Here is a 21971-nt window from a genome sequence, read left to right on the forward strand (position 1 = left end):
GATAGCAGAAATCCTTTAAATTTTGATTTAAGGGAGAAACACGCTAATGAGACAGTAGTAAAAGAAATTAAGAAGAAAGTCTCATTTTGTCAGAAATTAGTCCTCTTTTTTTTCAAGAACAAAGAGCTGCAGCCATTAACTAAATCTGAGATCAGAATCATCAATATATATAACAAGAATTATCCAGTGGTAAAATATGCAGATATGGGCCTGAAGACATAAGATGATGTGAAAGGTACAGGATTCAGATGCTGGGTAAAAGAAACTGAGCACAAACTAGAAATATCAAATTAATTTTTTTGTTGGGAAAATGGGTAACGATCATGGCGTGAGGCATGATTAATAAACAAGAGATGCAGTAATAAGATACAAAATTGAAGGGACTCTTACTTGGCGGTCCAGATGCTAGGGCAGAGGGACGGAGCATGAAAGGCTTTCATATACTGTTTGGCCCCCTCTCTTGAAAATATAATAGGCATTAGGGATGCTCTGAACCTTGTTCTTATCATTGCTTTCTTCGAACCTCCCTCTGAATTCTGGATGCAGATCCATCAAGTACAGTTCCTGGAGGGATGTGAGATATTCAATGCCTCTAGGAACATCCTTTAACTTAGGTAGGCGATCTAGGTCTAAGTACTTCAGGCTTGCCATGGCATCATCCTCTACCTCCACTTGATTGAGTTCCGGCATATCGAATAAAATGAGTCGCTTCAAGTTAGGGAACCATCCGCTGCGAAACCACAATTGTTGCCCGTCATATGCCTTGCGCAGTACGAGTTGTACAAGGCTGGTCAACTGAGAGAGGGATCCAAGTGGATCCTCTCTCAACCCACTCCAACCCAGATGTAATTTTCGAAGGCTGGATCCAAGTGCACGAAATAAGGGCAAATCCATCGTCCCTTCAGCCAGCTGCCCGTTCAGATCAAGCTTTAGAAGATGCTGAGGTTGATGATCCCAGCCTCCCAACTGGAGAATCTCATTCTCGTCGCTAGCATTAAGGTCCAAGAAGTATAGGTAGCGCAACCTTGATAACGAAGCGCATAGGTGCTTGCAGTGGATGCCACGCACTTTCCATATCCGAACGCTTCTTAGTTGAGTCAGGTTCCGTAGCCGTTCCACAAATTCCATATTTGCTTCCACTGCTTGAAGAGTTTGCAGGTCTTTCAAATTCCACAGTCCCATCGGAGCTCGCACACCTCTACGGTTATTTATGGTCTCCAAACTTGGATCTACAACCTTCTCGGCAAACAAGTGACGCAACTTCTTGAGGTTCCTTGTCGTGCTTGGCAGTTTCTCTATTTCACTTTTGCAGAGGTCGAGCGTCTGTAGGTTACGAAGCCTTCCCAAGGATTTAGGTAGCTTCTTCACCTTCGTCTCCCTCAAACCCAAAAAGTGCAGATTGAATAAGTCCCCGATTTCATCTGGTACTCTCTCAATCGAGATGCCTTGTAGGTCTAAGACGGTCAAATATCTAGAGCTGGAACACAGCGAAGACAAGGATGACGATGAGGACATTGAAGGGTCAAACACCGTGAAAGTGCGAAGTCTTGGCAACTCCATGCTCGACGGAAGTTCGTTACTGCATTTGTGCACTGACAGACGACGCGTTTCATCAGTCATGTTCACCACCACCTGAAGATCGTCATATATCACGCTGAAATTTTCCTTCTTAGACAATGATACAGCCAACTCTCGTACAACATCGTGCATTCGACAATGTTTTATTCTACCAAATTCATTCCTCTTTACAACTTGAAGCATGCATCGATGGATGAGCTCCTTGAGATAGTCCTCTGCCACTTCTTCCATTGTGCTCGATCCCCTTTCCTCCACAAATCCCTCTGCGACCCACAGCCTCATAAGCCTCTTTCTCTGAAGCACATGATCCTCGGGGAACATGCTGCAATGCAAGAAGCAGTTCTTAAGATATCTCGGTAGATAGTTGTAGCTGAGATTCAAAACACGCTTCACATTCTCCAGATTGGGGTTCTTATCCAACTGCCAGCTCAGCTGATCATAAACTTTCTGCCATTCTGACTTGGTTTTCTCTCTCAGGGACAGAAGGCTGCCTATAGAGACAATAGCTAGTGGCAATCCTTGACATTTTAATACAATTTCCTTCCCCAACTCCTCCAGTTCTTCAGGACATTTTCTCACTTTTTCTTTCCGGAATGCCCTCCTACAGAATAGATCCCATGCCTCAGTGCTTTCCAAAACCTGGAGCTCAAGCTTCCGACTATCATGTGCTAGTGAAGCTACATCAGCACTCCGAGTTGTAATAATTATTCTGCTTCCTTTGTTGTCATCAACATTAATGGCATCACTAATACCATTGAAAGCTGTTGGATCCCATACATCATCCAGTATGATCAAATATCTTTTCTGATCTAGAGAACTTCTTATTATTTCAACTAACCTTCTGTGGTTCAATTCTCTAGTGTCGATTGGAATTTTGTCTACTTTTTCATTTTTATGCAGCTCCTCTACCATGCTTCTTAAAAGATCATCCACCTGATAAGTTTGTGAGACAGATATCCATGCGCGACGTTCAAACCTTTTGCTCTCACTTTTATATACCTTGGTGACAAGGGTTGTTTTGCCCAATCCCCCCATGCCCCACACGGATATAATAGAGCTAACCGGATCCTCATCAAATAGCCATTCAATTAATGTTTTTTTGTTTTGGTCAATCCCCACAAGGTCATCTTCATCAATGAAATGAGAAGAGACTGCTAAATGTAGCTGGTTTTCGCTGGCATAATTTGAACTACTACCCATTCCTCCTCCTGCTGTCTTAATCCATCGCTCCTTCATTTCGGAAAGGTGCACCAAATCACTTTCTAACTCCTTCAGCTGAGCAGCCTTTTGACGCCAGGCAATCAAATTTGGGGATCCCTTAACTATTTTTTTGAGACGTCCTCTCAATCTGCTCTCTTGTTGTTGAGCTATGAGAAAGATATACTCATCCATGTTGTCCTCGACATCGTATGCGAGCTTCTGCACCTCCTCAACCCAAGCTTCAAGGACCTGGTTCTTGTCAATTTGCGCATCTATTTGACCAAGAAAGGCTTGCATTACCAAAAGTTCCCTCTTGATACGTCTCAAACTACTTGGTAGTTGAATCAACAATGAGACTTCATTTGCAAACTGAGAACTAGCTAGTTTCAGTGCTTCTCCACCCAAGGCAAAACTGATCTTTGTAACTACTAGAAGTATAGCAGCCTCTGCCATGTCTGGTTCGACTATGAACTATACCTTCTTGGCTGGATAAGCAAGGTGTATGTGTACTAGACTAGCTCTTGTCTCTCTTATACTCTCGCTCCTGGTATTTGATCAAATCCAAAAGAGTTTGGTCTTACTTATAAACAAGAGTTAATCAAGAAGCTTATTCGATAAATAAACATTCAACTACGAGATATCAGATATACACTAAATAATTTTGCTACTATGTTATTTAGTGCTAAGAGCACTATTTCTCACACCATTCATAAACTAACCTTGGAAAATAGAAAAACAATTCACAACAAGTAGGCTTTCCATTCTTTAAGAAAAGCTAATTATAAAAAAGATCAGGAAGGTTTGGTCTAGATAATTGAATATGATGTTGCTGTAATAACCGGTATCTACTTGGTCGGGTTTTCCTGTGCAATTGACTTGGCTCAACTCGGCATGATTTTTTAATAAATCAATCATAAAATTCATAGAATCATGGATAGGTGAGGATTGATTCAAGAATTTCTGAATTGTTTATTAGATGAGAAAAAAGGTCCATGATGCTGTGTGAGATGCTAGGCAATGATTGAGTTGGGCCACATGTATACAGGAATAGGGAGAACACCGCAGGCGGTGCAGAACTTGCGGCGGTGCATAACTGCGCGTATCGCCTGTGGTGATTGGCTTACGCACGGAATCAGAAGAAATTTTTTTTTTTCGCGTGCCATGGTCTGGCCCCATGCATGAGCCAACAATCACCGCGAGCGGTGCGTGCATTCTACACCGCCCGCGGTGCATAAAGAATTTCTCCAGGAATAGGTGGTTTTGAAAATATTTTTTTAGAAAAAAATTATAGAAGAAAACAAGAATTAGATCTCCCAACTACCCAACTTTTCTCTAGTTGGCTTCATGACTTCCCTCTAAAAAACAAAACCAGGTTGAGATCTCTTCCTTTTATTCTCATTGCAAGAGGAATATTGGATTGATCCATTTCCAATTTAGAATCAGTCTGAAGCTAGTCTATTCCAAACTTGCACTGGAGTTATTTGGCTGAGATTTGGATTAAAAAATATAAGCTATTTTGCATATGGATTAGATTTGGATTCCGAAATTTTTAATCTGATCCGGAACAGACCAGAACTAATTGAAAACTAGTATACTATATTGTAATGGCTGAAATATGGGAAGCGTTCACTTTCTTCACATGTTTCCAATCTTTTCCTCCACCCAACATTCCATTCTTAGCTAGCCATTTTGGGTAGCTAGTGAGAGAGAGATCGGAGGCTCAATTATCTTTCCAAACTAGTTGAAATCTAATCTCTGTAGCCAATACGTAGAAATTCTATAAATCATGATTTTGATTAATTCGCCATGATCGCAAGAAACTTCTTGATTTATCTATCAATTAGAATTTATTTAAATTCAAAAGCTATAAAATATTTTTCAATTTTGGCTGGTGTCATTCAAAAAAAAAAAAAAAAATCAGCCATATCTTCTACCTCTCTTTTCTATTTTTACTTGGCCAATCAGGGAATGAAATATTTATCTTACCTTGTCTGTCAAAACCAACCAAGAAAGGGCGGATTATGCCCCCCTCCTTCTCCTCCATGAGCGAACAAGAATAATATTCTAACACCCTTATAATTTCTCTCTTTATTATTTTTCTTCCAAATCATCTCCCTCTTTACCTTCTTTCTCTCCTCCCTCATCTTCATTAGCCATTGTGACACTACACTGAAGAGCCACTATTTTGTTAACATCAAAATCCCTCCTTCCTCTATTCTCTCTTGATTCCGAATTTTATTGCTGCAACTTCATCGAAAGCCATCATTTTTGAACGAGCTTTGCCATCTTCACCATCTTCTAGTAAATTCTCTCTAATTTTCTTATTATTCCTTTTACCAAGAAGATTGCTGCCGAGACTACTAAATATGCTATCTTATGATAGGAACCCAATTTTGGCAATAAAAATCAATGATGTGGGATTTCCTTCAATAAGAATATAATAAAATTTTCTTCTTAGCCTCTCTTATTTTGGTATTGGTATCATCTCCTGGAATTTCCCCTTTAGCTTGTCTTATTTTGGTATTGAATCCTATGGCATATTTGGTATTATATTTATTTAGTATTATGTTAAATTAAGTATGATGTAATAGATGGAATATTGGGCCTAAATTTGTCTATATGATGTAAGCCATTGGCTCTTGACAATCAAGCAATAAGAAATCTTTTTTTCCTCTAAATCTCTTCCTTCTTTCTCTTTCCTTTTCTCTTCTAATTGGAGGTTGACCCCTCGAAGTAGTCACGATACATGGAGGCATGTATCGTCTGGTATTGATCTTGCGATCCCATATCATGGCTTTCATCCGAGGTTTTTCTAGTCTATGGTGCCAACCCATTCTCAAAAGGAGAAGATGGAAGTGGAGCTTGCAGAAAGAGAGCGAATGACATCCGGGTTACTATGCTTAAGGTAGAGGTGTAGAATGTCACCAAAGCTATCAACGATCTCAAAAATTTGATCATTGCCATGAACATGAAGATCAACTCCCGGTCATCTACTTCAATGGAGGAGGTGTCGGCGCTAAATTTTGATACAAACCGCCCACTTCTTCCCCATCTATGAGCGAAAGATCACATCTTCCTTTTATGGAGACCATGATAATGGTGCAACCACGGGTCACTTGATTGGAGTTCCCTCGCTTTGATGGTGATGACCCTACTAGATAGATCTATCGGACAAAACAATTCTTCAAGTTCAATCAAATACCCGAAATTCAAAATGTACCACTTGCATCCTATCATCTAGAGAAAGAGGCTCTACAATGGTTCTAATGGTTTGAAAAGTACCGTGGAATTGTATCTTGGATAGAGTTTGTTGAAGCTTTTTGCACATATTTCGGCCCAACCATATCTGAGGATTGCGTGGGAGAACTAACAAAGTTGCGTCAGGGCCCTACTTAATTAGTTCAAGATTATCAAGCATGATTTGATTTGCTTATAAACTATACAACTGAGCTAATTGAGGAGTTCTTTATTAGCTAGTTTATTAGCGAACTAAGAGAAGATTTGAAACATAATGTACAGATTTTTCATCCCACTTCTATATCTACAGTGATTGGTCCTGCTCGGCTATAAGAATAGAAGAATTGTCCAATGTCGTACGTCGAAGCTGCTCCTTATTCGGCTTGCGATTCTCACATCAACTATATCTAAGGAGGCACTTCCTCCTATTAGGTGCCTAACACCTGCTGAAGCAAAGGTGTGAAGAGATAAGGGCCTTTGTTGCAACTGTGATGAAAAATTTATCCCTAGCCATCGATGTAGATCAAAGCAACTATTTTTGATTGTGGGTGACTCCAATGATGATATTGAGGAAATTGTGGAGGAGATAACTGAAGAGACTATGGAGGAGATGGCACTTGAAATCTCTATGCATGCTATCATGAGATCCTTATCCCCTCAGATGATGTGGGTTAAGGGGCTAATCAAGCATCAACCAGTCTCTATTTGCATCGACTCTAGAAGCACCCACAACTTCATCAACCCTATTCTTGCTAAAAGAATTCAATGCTGATGCATGGAGGAAAAATCTTTTAAAGTAATGGTTGCTAATGGGGATAAATTAGCAACAAGTAGTAAATGCTCTAACTTATTGTTCAAGATTTTTAGTTTAAGATAGATCTATATATACTTTCTGTTGGGGGTTGTGAGGTGGTGCTTGGAGCCTACTGACTTCGGTCCCTTGGACCTATAATCTGAGATTTCTCGAAGCTGTCTATGCAATTTACAATTTAAGGATGACAATATTCACTAAAAGGTTTTAGAGCTTCAACCACAAAGATCATGATCAACCAGTCAATTAAAAAGATCTTGGCAAAGGGAGAAATTGCAATATACACGACTCTATATACTATAGAAAAAGTAAAGCCAGAACAACCCTTACCTGTGGAGTTAGCAAAACCTATTAGAAGCTTATGAAGATATCTTCTCAACCCCGATAATACTGCCTCCTAGTTGAGCCCATGATCGTCGGATACCTCTTCTGCCTGGCAATCATCCTCTGGATATTCGGCCCTACCATTATCCATATTATCAAAAGGGCAAAATTGAGCGCCAATTATGAGAGATGCTTGCTAGTGGCCTTATTCGACCAAGCAACAGTCCTTATTCATCACTAGTATTGTTGGTGGATGGATCTTGGTAGATGTATATCGATTATAGAGTTCTAAACAATATCACCATCAAGGATAAATTTTCAATCCCAACTATTAATGAGCTACTAGATGAGCTACATGGAGCTACTTATTTCTCTAAGTTGTTTTTCAGATCAGACTATCATTAAGTTTGAGTTCATGATGATGACATCCCAAAGATAGCTTTGAATTCAAGAAGACCATTATGAATTCTTAGTTATGCCCTTTGGGTTAACTAATGCTCCATTCACCTTCTAAAGCCTTATAAACGATGTCTTTCGATCTTTCTTGCGGCACTCTGTATTAGTCTTCTTCGATGACATCCTGACTTATAGCTCATCATGGGAGAATCACCTGACTCATCTAAAGGTAATATTTCAGATCCTTTGAGAAAATAAATTATTTATCAAATGCTCGAAGTATTTCTTTGGTCAAAGATAAATGGAGTATTTGGGGCATATTATATCTGAAGAAGATATTGCTATTGATCCCCAGAAAATATCTTGCATGTTGGAGTGGACTAGACCTACAGATGCTAAAGGATTGCGGGGATTCTTGGAGCTTAATTACTGGTTATTAAAGATAATTTATCAAGGACTATGCGAAGATCAGTGCTTCATTAACTGCCTTATTAAAGAAGAATTCCTTCTAATGGAATAGTGCTGTAGAGTTAACTTTTCAAGTTCTCAAGCAAGTTATGGTAACTACTCTAGTACTAGCACTTTCTGATTTCTCCAAACTATTTATTATAGAATGTGATGCATCAGGGATTGGGATTGATACTGTATTGATGCAAACAGAATGACCTCTTTTCTTCACTAGCAAAGCCCTATCAGAGAAGCACTATCAATAAAAAATAGATGATGGCCACATTATATCCTGTTGAAAAATGGTGACAGTACCTGATGGGAAGATATTTCATAATTTACACTAACCATTGTAGCCTCAAGTACTTGATGGAATAATGAGTCTCTTTAGAGGTACAATAAAAGTGGACTGCTAAGCTCTTGGGATTTAACTATGAGATCAAATACAAGCATGGAGTTAATAATTTAGTTGCTGATGCTTTATCATGCAACATGGAAGGGCAATTGCATACTATCTCTCACCCATTATCTAATTAGGTAGCACAAGTTTGAGTAGAAACCTAACATGATGACTCCTTGCAGGCAATTATTTGAAAGATTCAAAATAATCTTAATAAGCTTTCATCCTATATATATACTGGAGGACTTCTTCAATATAAAAATAGGGTGGTTCTAGGGGCCAACTCTGAGTGGTGAGGGAAAGTTTTTCAGCTTTTACATGATCCCCAAAGGCAGGACACTCAAGTTTTCATAAGACATACAAGAGAGTTACCAAGAGTTTTTATTAGAAGGGAATCAAGAAGGGCATAAAATATCATATTGCTTCTTGTGATTCTATCAGAGGAATAAATGGAGACACTTGCACCACGAGGACTTCTCTAGCCCTTACCAATTTCTCAATGCATCTGGACTAACATTTTCATGGATTTTATTGATGGCCTACCAAACTCTCTAGAGAAGAGCATGATAATGGTGGTTGTTGACTATCTTTCTAAATACACCCATTTCATTGCAGTGGCACATCCATATAGTGCTTCTTAGATTGCTCAGTTATTTGTAGAGTATATTTTCAAATTACATGGGATGCCTACATCAATCGTTTGTGATCGTGATCCACTATTCACTAGCATATTTTGACAGAAACTATTCTATCTTTAAAGCACTAAACTATGCATGATTTTAGCTTATCATTCCCATTCCGATAGTCAAACAGAAGAAGTCAACCGATGCTTGGAGACCTATCTTAGATGCCTCACTGGTCAACAGCCTAAGAAGTGGACTAGATGGCTTCCATAGGCTAAATAATGGTACAACACTAGCTATCACTCTTCCATACGGATGACTCCATAGGAGGCAGTCTATGGATAGCCCCCACCTATAGTGCTATCCTATATCCTTGGAACTACTAATGTTCATTAATTAGAGAAAGAATTAAAGGATCAAGACTACATCCTTTGCCTATTAAAGGAAAATCTTTATGTGGCCCATGCTAGAATGAAGCAATAAGCAGATAAACATCATTCTGAAAGAGAGTTTGCAGTTGGTGATATGGCATATCTACAGATCCAACTATATTGACAAACTTCTATTACTATTCACAGCAATCTCAAGTTATCTTCTTGATTCTATTGACCATACAAAGTTTTTGAGAAAATTGGACCAGTTGCTCATAGGTTTGAGTTGCCAAGTGGATCTAAAATCCATCTGATTTTTCATGGCTCTTGCTTGAAAAAGAAGATTGGCTTGATGGATGTAGCAATTTCTCAGTTACCTAATTTAGAGGATGAGATACATAAAATCCAGCCTGTGAAAATTCTTGATCATCGTCGAAAAAAGTATTGTAACCATGCAATAACCAAGGTCTAGTCCAATGGGCCCATTTGCCTTCTGAAGATGCCACATGAGAAGCTTGGCATAAACTTAAGGAGTGCTTTTCAAAATTTCAACCTTGAGGACAAGGCTATTTCTAAAGGCGGTGGAGTGATAGGAACCCAATTTTGGCAATAAAAATCAATGATATGGGATTTTCTTCAATAAAAATATAATGGGATTTTCTTCTTAACCTCTCTTATTTTGGTACTGGTATCATTGTCTATTGGGATTTCCCCTTTAGTTTCCCTTATTTTGGTACTGAATCCTATGCTGAATTAAATATGATGTAATAGATGAAGTATTGGATATGAATTTGTTTATATAATGTAAGCCATTGGCTCTTGACAATCAAGCAATAAGAAATCTCTTTCTTCTTCTAAATCTCTTCCTTCTTCCTCTTCCCTTTTCTCATCTAATTGGAGGTTGACCCCCTCAATGTGGTCTCGATATGTGGAGGCATATTATTATTATTATTATTATTGTTATTATTATTATTTCATCTTCTTCTATGCATGCAATTAGAGCATCGCTACTCAAAGAGGCTACAACCTTATCGCTATCAGACTGCATGTGGCACCCCACCCCTAGACCGAACAAGGGTATTGCAAGACCATAGCTGAGCTGAGCTTTATTAATATCTTTCATGAGATACTATAAACTTTGACCATTTTCTGATAATCTACTCTTATTTAATTCAATCAACTTTTTAATCTGCTAATACAAGCATTTTAATTTAACTCATTATCTCTCAAAATCAAACCCAAGATTTTATTCATCATACTATGCTCTGTATATACAGTTTTAAAATAAAATACATTTAAACTTCAATGATTTTTACAACCCAAATACATATAATATATCTCAAAAGTATTCTTCTCACACTTAGACTTAAATAGCTAAAATACATAAAATATCTTAAAATACATTCCTCTCACAAGCTAACATGAACAGCTCAAACAACCAAATATCACAAAACATATCCTTCTTATTAACTAATATGGCTAGTCTTTTCTAGTACTTATGCTATTAAAGATGCTGATATTTTATTTTTATAGATAGCTAAGATGCTCTAAACCTACAAACAAAAGAAGTGAGGAGAAATGAGACCTAAGTTCTAGTGAATAGATAAACCATTTAACAATAGAGAACAGAAATGTTTAACTGTAATACTGAATATAATACATAGAGTTGAAGCTGCTGATATACTTTTAAAACTTTAGTATGCTAGATAAGAATAAACCATGTAATGAACTGTGCTGCTATTGGGCTACTGCTGACCATACCACGGAGCACCACTTTCATGGATAGTCGATACGTAGCAATGCATGCTGCTGATAAGCCCCATCGAGCATACTGAATTTTTTGTAGTTTACTACTATTTGTGGTGCCGGCTATTTTTATGCTGTATAAAATACTCATACTGATGTTAATGCTGATGCTAATGCTAAATGAAGTTTTAAATATTGGAAAGCTGAATTTCAAATGTTAAAGAGTTGACTCACAAATATTTCCAACCAAAATGAATTTCTATCCATACTGGATACACATATATATTCTTGAGTAACATTTCAATAAGATTTATTTCCTATTTCCATGCTTGCATATGCATATATAAGTTGAGGAATAATAGAAATTAAACTTATTTTTTAATATTAGTCTCTTTCATAGCAAATACCATAAGAAAAATATCAAGGTTAGATAGGAAAACCCACTCACCTTTTAATAACTATTGCACTATCTTGGTCTTGTGTTTGACTCATCCAAAGTACCCCTTTTGAGCTCTTTTCTTTTCCTATAAAGTTGATACATGCTGATTAATACAACATTTCATGATATAAGAGTATGAGAACACATACTTTGCTTTTTTATACTTGTTCTTTAGCTCTTCTAGCCCTTGCTTTTATTCTATTCTATTTTGCCCTGCTTAGGATTAGCTAAACCTCACTTATGTTCAAAAATTTTTAGCAATTCATCTGTATTCTATTCTCATAAGTTGTCTCAAATTCAGCCAATCGATTATCAACTAAATGTTGAAACAATTCAGATAGCAATTCATCTGTATTCTATTCTCACAAGTTGTCTCAAATTCAACCAACCGATTATCAACTAAATGTTGAAACAGTTCAGACAATTCTTAATAAATCAGTAGTAACTCATTCTCCTATTTAAGTTTAAACCTATAATTTGATTCACCAAAATATCAAATCTAATAGTTACTATTCAAAGTTTAATTTAAATCTAGTTTAGAGATTAAAATTCTTACCTCAAGTGGTTAAAATCTTACTGAAACTAACATAAGTTTCTTTCTTTTCCCACAATCAGTAATTTCAGCAATTTTTTCTCTTTCAAATCAAAATTCCTATTGCCAGCTAAATTCTCCTTGATTTCTAGCTGAAAATATCATCTTCTCTAGCTCTTCTTCCTCTCTATTTTTATTGATTTTAACTAAAGACTGAAACAGCAGCAAAGAGGAAACTGATGGATAAGGTATAGAATACAATTAAAATAGAGAGCAGCTTGACACCTTGCTTGCTAGGTGTCAATCCCATAAAAATCCATAATTAATGCACTTGCTAATGTGTAATCAAAAGAAATTTCAGCCCTTTTCTTTATATGACAAATGTTAGATGTATATCCTAGAAGCCAATATGACTAACACATTGTAATAAATCTAGGACATAATTTTGTACTTAATATATTGATATGATCAATAAAAAAATAAATTTATTTTTATTTAAGTGTGATGTATCTTTGAATCATCTATGGAATTAGCTTTCAATATATATTCTCAAAGAGTTAAGAATTAGGGACATATTTAATTTCTAAATGCTTCCGATCACAGGATCATCATGAGGATGGTGATTAATCTGGATAGACTGACATACAAATTACTTTCTTCGAGGTAGATGAGTCTCTAGTCTATTGTGTAGAGACACAGGATGAGAAGTGCGGATAGTTGTTAGAGAATAATTGATACCGAACGTGATCATATGAGAGATCACTTAAATTTTTATTCAATTATCAGTGATTGTCTCGATACTGTAGTTGTGTGACTGATCATTTGATCTGAGATGGTATTGTTATTCGCAGTGAGACTGCTGAAATTTGATTGACACATAAACATGGGTCTTAATGAGTCCTTGTAGTGGATGTTGGCAATAGTTGGTCCATTGTAGGAGTAGGGTGCATATCAAGATGGGATTTATCGATCTTAATAGAGAGGAGTAGTCCTATAAAATTTAAGAGGTCAAGTCTAAGAGTCTGTGGCCACAGTAGTATGATTGATGGAAAAAAATTTTCATAGAAGTCACAATTGGACTTGAGCTGATTGAATCTATCATATGACTGATGTTGAGGTTTGACGATTTATCCATGACTTGCCATCTAGTTGGGACTCACGATAGAGGGACTGAATCACACGTTAACTATACCTAGAGGTTCATTTTGATTCTACTGGATTGCCACTACATGCTGCTAGGTATCACTAATAGATTGTGAGAGCTCACTAGGGTTGTTCTCTGGATCGACAATCCTTGATGAGTTAGAGTAAAATTATTCCAATCCATTCAAAAGAGTTTCAATGATACTTTGATAGAAATCATTGTATATCTCACTACTAGATAGAATTGAATCTATGGGATCACATAACAAAAGGATTAGGCCAGAAATAAGCAATAGACCTTATGAGGTGTCAATTGGATTTAGAGAAACCTGATTGGATTCAAGATAATCTTGCTAGCACATGGTTGGATCCAATCTTCTCTTTATATTTGAATTTCTTATTTGATAAGATAATTTGAATTAAAATATCTGCTAATAACCTAAATGAATTAGATTCATTGGACTTCAATTATTGGGTGTCTAAGATTTTAGATCATATGAATTAAGGGTGCAAGTCTCTAATTTAATTTCCTTGATAGTTAAGATGGGGCGCCACCTTGATTTGATCAAGTTGGACGTGTCCCACCTTTAGAGGGCTTTTTGATCTGATATGGGGCATCTCTTAGGTGCACTTTGAGGTGTGTTTATGTGAGTGCAAGGGCTCCAAGAGTTGGTGCCTAATAGGTTTTCTAAAAAAAGTTGAATAACTTAAGTTATTAGAAATCCAATATAAATAAGACTTGTATTATGAGATTGAATAGAATTCAATCCTTGTGCCTATTTATAGAGATCTCTCCTAAGGTCCCTAGTGCATCCAACTAGTAGCCCCCCATGCCTCTTAGAGACTCTAAACGCCCTCTCTTCCTTTCCCTTTCTCTTTTCTCCTAGGGACGTCCCACACGTCCTTCCTTGTTGGGCGTCCCACTTCTCCTCCACGCCAAGGCTGTTGGGCATCCTCTTTACTGCTGATTTTTGGTGTTTGGTAGCAACATAAAGCAAAGGAGAAAGACAAGAGAAGAGGAGAAGAAGAAGATTAAGAAAAAAGATCAAGTGTTAATCATAATTCAAGCTTCATTCAGATCAAGTAGGCTAAATTTTTTTAGAAAAAAAATTTAACTTGAAGAGGGCTATTTCAGATTGATCCCGAGTGGATACCCGTAGAGGTCAGATACTTGTGTAGTCAGAATTTTTTTTTCTCTTTTAGATTCAGATTTGAAGAAAATGATTGTGAAATAGGTATGTGATTTGATCACAATATAAATTTCAGCATATGTACAATTTCAGCATATGAAGTAGATCCTTGTGGTTTATATTTTTATACATGCATAATCTAAATTAAAAAAAATTTAATCTTCTATTCTACTGTGGTGTTTAGAAAAAAATTTTTGAAACACATATATATGGTCCAAACTCGAATTTCAATAGTGGTATCAGAGTCATGGATTTTCATATGCTAAAAATTGACATATATGTTTTAAAAAAAATTTTAAAATCTAATTTTTTTTAATACATGAGATGTATAGATGAAGTTTTTGAATCTAAAATTTAATTTTAGATTTAATTTTAGAATATATATTTGATATGTCAAAGCATGCATAGATCTGAATTTTGATCTAGAATGATTTCTAGTTCATATTCATGTGATATATAGATGCATGCATAAAATTTGAAGTTTTATATGATCTGAATTATGATTCATATATGTGATATATGATTATATATTTAGATCATAAATTTACTTTTAATCTAATCCATGATTAGTATGTGAGATATATGTATCATGTTGTTGATCTGAATTTATTTAGATCTGAATTTTACATGCATATATGAGATATATATTTGTATGTTAAATTTGAAAGTTATTTTCATGATTTAAAACTTACTTTCATGCAAAAAATTTATATCTAAAATTTAATTTTAAAATCTAAAATTTATGTTTATGTGTGAGAAATTTGATTATGAAAAAATCAAAAATTAGATCATGTAATTAGATTACATCTAAGTTTTTTGATTTGATTTATATGGATCTAATTTGATTAAATAATTAATTAAATCGAGTCAAATGTTGATTAGGATCAGATCAATTAAGTTAATGATTGTGTAATTATTGTTGATCGAATCGATTGAGTCCCATATATAGAATCGATTAACCTAAAAATCTAATTTGGTCCGATGGTTTGAGCCCGATTCGCTTGAGTTAATCTGTTTGGACCAACTGATCTATTGATATCTAAGATAAGTAAATGAGATATGATTATTTAATTGATTTCGTTCACTTGGCTAATTTATTGATGTCTAAAAAAAGCAACGGGGGGATCTCCACCGATCTCCACTTACCTGGCCAATTTGGAAGATTAGATCTTGAATAAGATTACTTAGTAATTTGGTTTGGCTCATGCCAATTAGATCGATCATATGATAACTAATTAGATAAGACCTAAATTTAAACGTCTCCATAAATATTAAGTTTATAGGTCTTCTATCATTGTAGATGTGCGGACATGCTACCGACGTTGATTGTTCTTGACTGGTTACAGTGGTTTGGTTGCATCGAGAACATACAACCATTTTATTAGCAAAGAATTACTCCAGGGTAAGGATAGGGTTAGGCCCAATAACTATTAGGTGAGGAACACAATGACGGCCTTGCACTTGCTTGTGAACGGTGGGTCGGACTTAACTAAGGAGTGTGGGCAATAACTGTTAGATGAGCCCACATAACTTAGAGACTAAGTCATTGCAATATGCTTAGAAAAATATCTGGATAAAGAGTTATCTACGCATCAGTGTGTATGTTACCAATAATTGTTAGGTGAGATGCATGGCCTCAGTGGGACCGCAGCACCCACTATGAATCTTTTATCGTGTTAGGATTTTTATTTTTCACCTAGAGAGTGGAGGGATCCAAAAAATTAGTAGAAGTCATTGTTTGCATCTTAAAGTTTCTAGAAGCAAATATAAAAATGAAGTACAAAAATCTAACTTGAATCTCTACTCTCGCAGTTAAACAATGATGTTAGCCTCAAACCCTTTAGCCCGCATTCTTGAAACCAATCATTTGATCGGTATTAATTACACAAACTGGCTCAAAAACTTCAGGATTATCTTGACCTCAGAAAAGTTAAACTATGTGCTCGATCAAAAACTCATAGTGTTACCAAATCGTCCTACTGCTGAGTAGAGAGCTGCTTTTGAAAAGTGGACGGATGAAGACAGTCGGGTCAAGTGCTTTGTGCTAGCTTCTATGTCAAATGAGTTGCAAAGCCAATATGAGCATACGCCCATTGCTAGGGCTATAATCACTTACCTGCAAGAGTTGTATGGTAAGCAGAGCTGTATAGCGTACTTCGAAGTGTCTAAGAGACTCTTCAATCTGAAGATACACGAAGGGCTGTCTGTCCATGAGCACTGTATGACAGTGATCAAGGATATTGAGGAGCTTGAAAAGCTCGGATTGAATATGCAAAAGAAATTACAAATGAATTTGATCCTTCAATCCCTTACGAGTTCATATAGTCAATTTATTGTAAATTTTTATATGAACAAACTTGACTGCACTATACCCGAGCCAGTCAATATGTTGGTCACTATGGAGAAAATCTTGAAGAGTTTAAGGGATACTGTTCTCACTGTGGAGCAGAGTTATTCAACCAAGAAAAAGTCTACTTGGAAGAAGAATGTTAAATCTGCTAAAATGTAGAAGAAAGAGAACAAGCCAAAGAAGGATATTCCAAAAGGGGCCAAAGCAAAGGGAAAGTGTTTCAATTATCATGTTGAAGGCCATTGGAGGAGGAACTGTCCAATTTACTTAGAGAGTCTAAAGATCAGAAAAGATGATAAACCTTCTGAAGGTATGCTCGTAATTGAATCTAATTTTATGATTTCTTCTACTTCTAGTTGGGTATTAGACTCTGGTTTGAGTGCTCATATATGTACCTCAATGCAATGTCTAATAGAAAGTAGGAGGTTGAGGGAAGGTGACATGATCTTTCGAATCAGCAATGGAGTAAAAATTACTGCAGAAGTCGTTGGTACTTATCCACTTCAATTACTATTTGATTTTAGATTAGATTTAAAAGATTGTTATTATGTTTCTGTCACTAATCGAAATTTGATTTTCGTGCCTGTGCTAGCACAGGAAGGTTTTGAAATTAGTTTTAATAAAAACTTTTATTCTATTTATTTATGAAATAAATTGATTACATGAGGTCTTTTAATTGACAGTCTATATCGCTTGCATGTTGATGTGAATATACACCTAAACGAGCAAATAGTGAGTGTCGTAGGTCAAGAGAGATCCAGAGATGAAATTAACCAAAAATACATGTAGCATCATAGACTAGGCCATATTGGAGAGGATGAGATAAACAAATTAGAAAAAGATAGGATCCTTGGCTCTCTTAACGCAGAGTCGTATCTAGCTTGCGAATCTTATCTTCGAGGAAAAATGATCAATTTATCTTTTGTAGGACATGGGGAAAGGGCCACTGAGTTACTTATCCTGGTACACAGATGCGTGTGGGCCATTTGATTGCAGACCAGAGGTGGTTATGCTTACTTCATTATCTTTATCGATGATTTATCTAGGTATGGGTATGTGTATCTGATGAAATACAAGTTTGAAGCTTTTGAAAAGTTCAAAGAATTTAGACATGAAGTAAAAAAGTAAATAGGCAAGCCCATTAAAATTCTTCGATCTGATCGAAGAGGTGAATACCTCAGTCAAAAATTTTTGAAATATTTTAAGGACAACAGCATAGTCTCTCAATGGACTCTTTCTGGAAGACCTCAGCTTAATAGGATATTCGAAAGGAGGAATAAGATCCTATTGGATATGGTCAGGTCCATAATGAGCTTCACTGATTTACCCTTATCTCTTTGGGGACATGTCTTGTTAACTGCTATTCACTTGTTGAATAGGATTCCATCGAAATCCATTCCTATCACATCGTATAAGATATGGTTCGGTAAGAAGTCGAATCTTGGTTATCTTAAAACTTGAGGATGTCCGGCCTATGTCAAGAGACAGATGACGGATAAGTTAGAGGATAGATCTATTATAACTCATTTTATAGGGTATCTAAAAGAATCCATGGGATACTACTTCTACTTTTCACAAGATCACAATGTGATTGTGAGTCAGAACGTCATATTCCTAGAAAAATAGTTTATCCAGGATGGTGGTTGTGGGAGGTTATTAGTTGAGCTCGAAGAGAAAGTCTCTGAAGAGCAAAGAGCTATAGATCCTTTGGAACCCATAGTTCATGAGCTAATAGTCGATATTCCTCTACCACCTCATAGATCTGGCAGGATCTCCCGACCTTCTGAAAGGTACATGGGTATACTTATGGAGGAAATAAAGAAAATATTTCTTATAAGAGATAAGGGTCATAGTGATGATCCTAATATCTTTGACGAGGTGATGTCTGACATTGATTTTGAAAAATAGTTAGATGCTATGAAGTTAGAAATTGACTCGATACACTCGAACCAAGTATGGACCTTAGTGGATCCACCTGAGGGTATTATACCTATTGGGTGTAAATGGATCTACAAAAGAAAAATAGTTGCCGATGGTAAGGTAGAGATCTATAAAGTTAGGCTTGTGGCTAAAGATTATAGTCAGCATGAGGACATTCACTATCAAAAAATCTTCTCATCCGTAATCATACTGAAATCTATCCACACTCTGCTTGCTGTTGCAGCTTACTATGATTATGAAATCTGGCAGATGGATGTGAAAATTGCTTTTCTGAATAGATATCTTGAGAAAAGTTTTTATATGGAGCAGCCTATAGGTTTCATATTTGATGATGGTGATAATAAAGTCTGCAAGCTGCAAAAATTCATATATGGATTAAAGCAAGCTTCTCGAAGTTGGAACCATTATTTTGATGAAGCGATCAAATCGTTTGATTTTATAAAAAATGAAGAGGAACTATGTGTATACAAAAGGATCAGTGAGAGTGCGATAAAATTTCTCATATTGTATGTGGATGATATTCTCTTGATTAGAAATGCTATTCTCATGCTGACCACGATCAAAAAATGGTTGTCCAAGGAATTTTCCATGAAAGACCTAGGAGAAGCATCCTATATTCTCGAAATAAAGATCTATAGGAATAGACCTAAAAAGATGCTAGGCCTGTCACAAAAGCTGTACATAAAGAAAGTGCTAAAGAGGTTCAGCATGAAAAACTCCAAAAGAGGACTCTTATCTCTTAGGCATGGTATTAATCTCTCCAAGCTGATGTGTCTGACCACATCTGAGGAAGTGTAGTCCATGAGTAGGATTCCTTATGCCTCGATCATAGGGAGCCTCATGTATGTCATGCTATGTACTCGACCTGATATTACTCTTGCTGTGAGTGCCACGAGTAGGTATCAGTCGAATCCAGACGAGGAGCATTGGATGGCTATGAAGAACATCCTTAAGTACTTGAGAAGGACTAAAGATTTATTTTTGATCTTTGAAGGAGATTCTGAGTTACGAGTTGAGGGGTATACTAACTCTGACTTCATGTCTGATCATGATGATGGAAAGTCTATGTCAGGGTATGTATTCATTTGCAATGATAGTGCAGTTAGCTGGAAGAGTTCTAAGCAACCCATCATAGCGGATTCGACCACAGAGGCTGAGTATGTCGCTGCTTCGGATGCTGCAAAGGAAGGTTTCTAGTTCAAAAAATTTATCACAGAACTTGGAGTTATGACATCAGATGCCATACCACTTTACTGTGACAACAATGGAGCCATAGCACTTGCTAAAAAGCCGAGGTCTCATTAAAAATTGAAGCACATCGAGTGGCGGTTTCATATCATATGTGACTATCTTGAAAAGTAACATGTCGAAGTGTGAAGAGTAGACTCCGCGGACAATATGGCAGATTCGCTGATAAAGTAATTGAGCCAACCGAAAATGAAAGTCCACCTTGAGAAGATGAGACTTAGATTTGTGGCCAATTGGCTTTAGTCCAAGTAGAAGATTGTTAGATGTATGTCCTAGAAGTCAATATGGCTGACACATTGTAATAAATTTAGGACATAATTTTATACTTAATATATTAATATGAGGATAAATTTATTTTTATTCAAGTGTGATGTATCCTTGAATCATCCATAGAATTAGTTTTTGATACATATTCTCAAAGAGTTGAGAATTAGAGACATATATTTAATTCTTAAATACTCCCGATCATAGGATCATCATGAGGATGGTGATTGATCCAGATAGACTGAGGCACAAATCACTTCTTTCGGGGTAGATAAGTCTTTAGTCTACTGTGTAGAGATACAGGATGATAAGTGTGAGTAATTATTAGAGAACAATTGGTACTGAGCGTAACCATAGAGAGATCACTTGAATTTCCATTCAATCATCAGTGATTGTCTTGATGCTGTAGTTGTATGACTGATCTTTTGATCTGAGATAATACTACTATTCATAGTGAGGCTGTTGGAGTTTGATTGACATATAAACATGAGTCTCAATGAGCCCTTGTAGTGGATATTGACGACAGTAGGTTCACTGTAGGAGTAGGATGCACATCAAGATAAAATCTATCGATCTTGATAGAGAGGAGTAGTCCTATAAGATTTGAGAGGTCAAGTCTGAGAGTCTATAGCCATAGTAGTGTGATTGATGAAAAAGAGTTTTCATAGAAGTCACAATTGGAGTTGAGCTAATTGAATCTATTATATGACTGATGTTGAGGTTTGACGATTTATCCATGATCTGCCATCTAGTCGGGACTCACGATAGAGAGATTGAATCATACGTTAACTACACCTAGAGATTTATTTTGGTTCTACTGGATTGCCACTACATATTGCTAGGTGTCGCTGGTGGATTGTGAGAGCTCACTAGGATTGTTCTGGATCGACAATCCTTGATAAGTTAGAGTAAAATTGTTCCGATCTATTGAAAAGAGTTTCAATGATACTTTGATAGAGATCATTGTATATCTCACTCGTAGATAGAATTGAATCTATAGGATCACACAACAAAGGGATTAGGCCTGGAATAAGCAATTGAGCTTATGAAGTGTCAATTGGATTTAGTAAAATTTGATTGGATTCAAAGTAATCTTGCTAGCATATGATTGGACCCAATTTTCTTTTTATATTTGGATTTCTTATTTGATAAGATAATTTGAACTTAATTACCTGCTAATAAGCTAAATGAATTAGATTCATTGGACTCCAATTGTTGGGTGTCTAAGGTTTTGGATCATATGAATTAAGGGTGCAAGTCCCTAATTGAATTTTCTTGTTAGCTAAGATGGAGCGCCACCTTAATTTGATCAAGTTGGGCATGTCCCACCTTTAGAGAGCTTTTTGATCTAATATGGGGTGTCTCTTGGGTGCACTTTGGGATGTGTTTATGTGGGTGCAAGGGCTCCAAGAGTTGGTATCTAATAGATTTTCTAAAGGAAGTTGAATAACTTAAGTTATTAGAAAACCCAATGCAAGTAGGACTTGTATTATGGGATTGAATAAGATTCAATCCTTGAGCCTATTTAAAGGGACCTCTCCTAAGATCCCTAGTACATCCAACCAGCAGCACTCCACGCCTCTTAGAGACTCCCCACGCCCTCTCTTCCTCTCCCTTTCTCTTCTCTCCAAGGGACATCCCACACGTCCTTCCTTGTTGGGCATCCCACTTCTCCTCCACGTCAAGGCTGTTGGGCATCCTCTTTGCTGCTGGTTCCTGGTGTTTGGTAGT

At 36.6% G+C, this 21971-nt stretch overlaps 1 protein-coding gene across 5 annotated transcripts in view; it reads right to left on the bottom strand.

The window, feature by feature from the left end:
• Positions 1–224: 224 nt before the first annotated feature.
• LOC105060768 (disease resistance protein RPM1-like) overlaps positions 225–21971 on the bottom strand; it is a 38932-nt gene continuing 17185 nt past the window's right edge. For 3 of the 5 annotated variants that reach the window (XM_073257611.1, XM_073257609.1, XM_073257602.1), the window contains 2 exons: positions 11582–11657; positions 225–3322 (listed from right to left, as the gene is read on the bottom strand). In XM_073257611.1, the coding sequence (XP_073113712.1) occupies positions 406–3231 (2826 nt within the window). In that variant the 5' untranslated portion in view covers positions 3232–3322; positions 11582–11657 and the 3' untranslated portion in view covers positions 225–405. Of the gene's footprint in view, positions 3323–11580; positions 11658–21971 lie in introns of those variants that run through there. The other 2 variants (XM_073257608.1, XR_834480.3) reach the window with 2 other exon arrangements.

This window comes from Elaeis guineensis, chromosome 1, assembly GCF_000442705.2.
Source record: "Elaeis guineensis isolate ETL-2024a chromosome 1, EG11, whole genome shotgun sequence".
NCBI lineage: Eukaryota > Viridiplantae > Streptophyta > Magnoliopsida > Arecales > Arecaceae > Elaeis > Elaeis guineensis.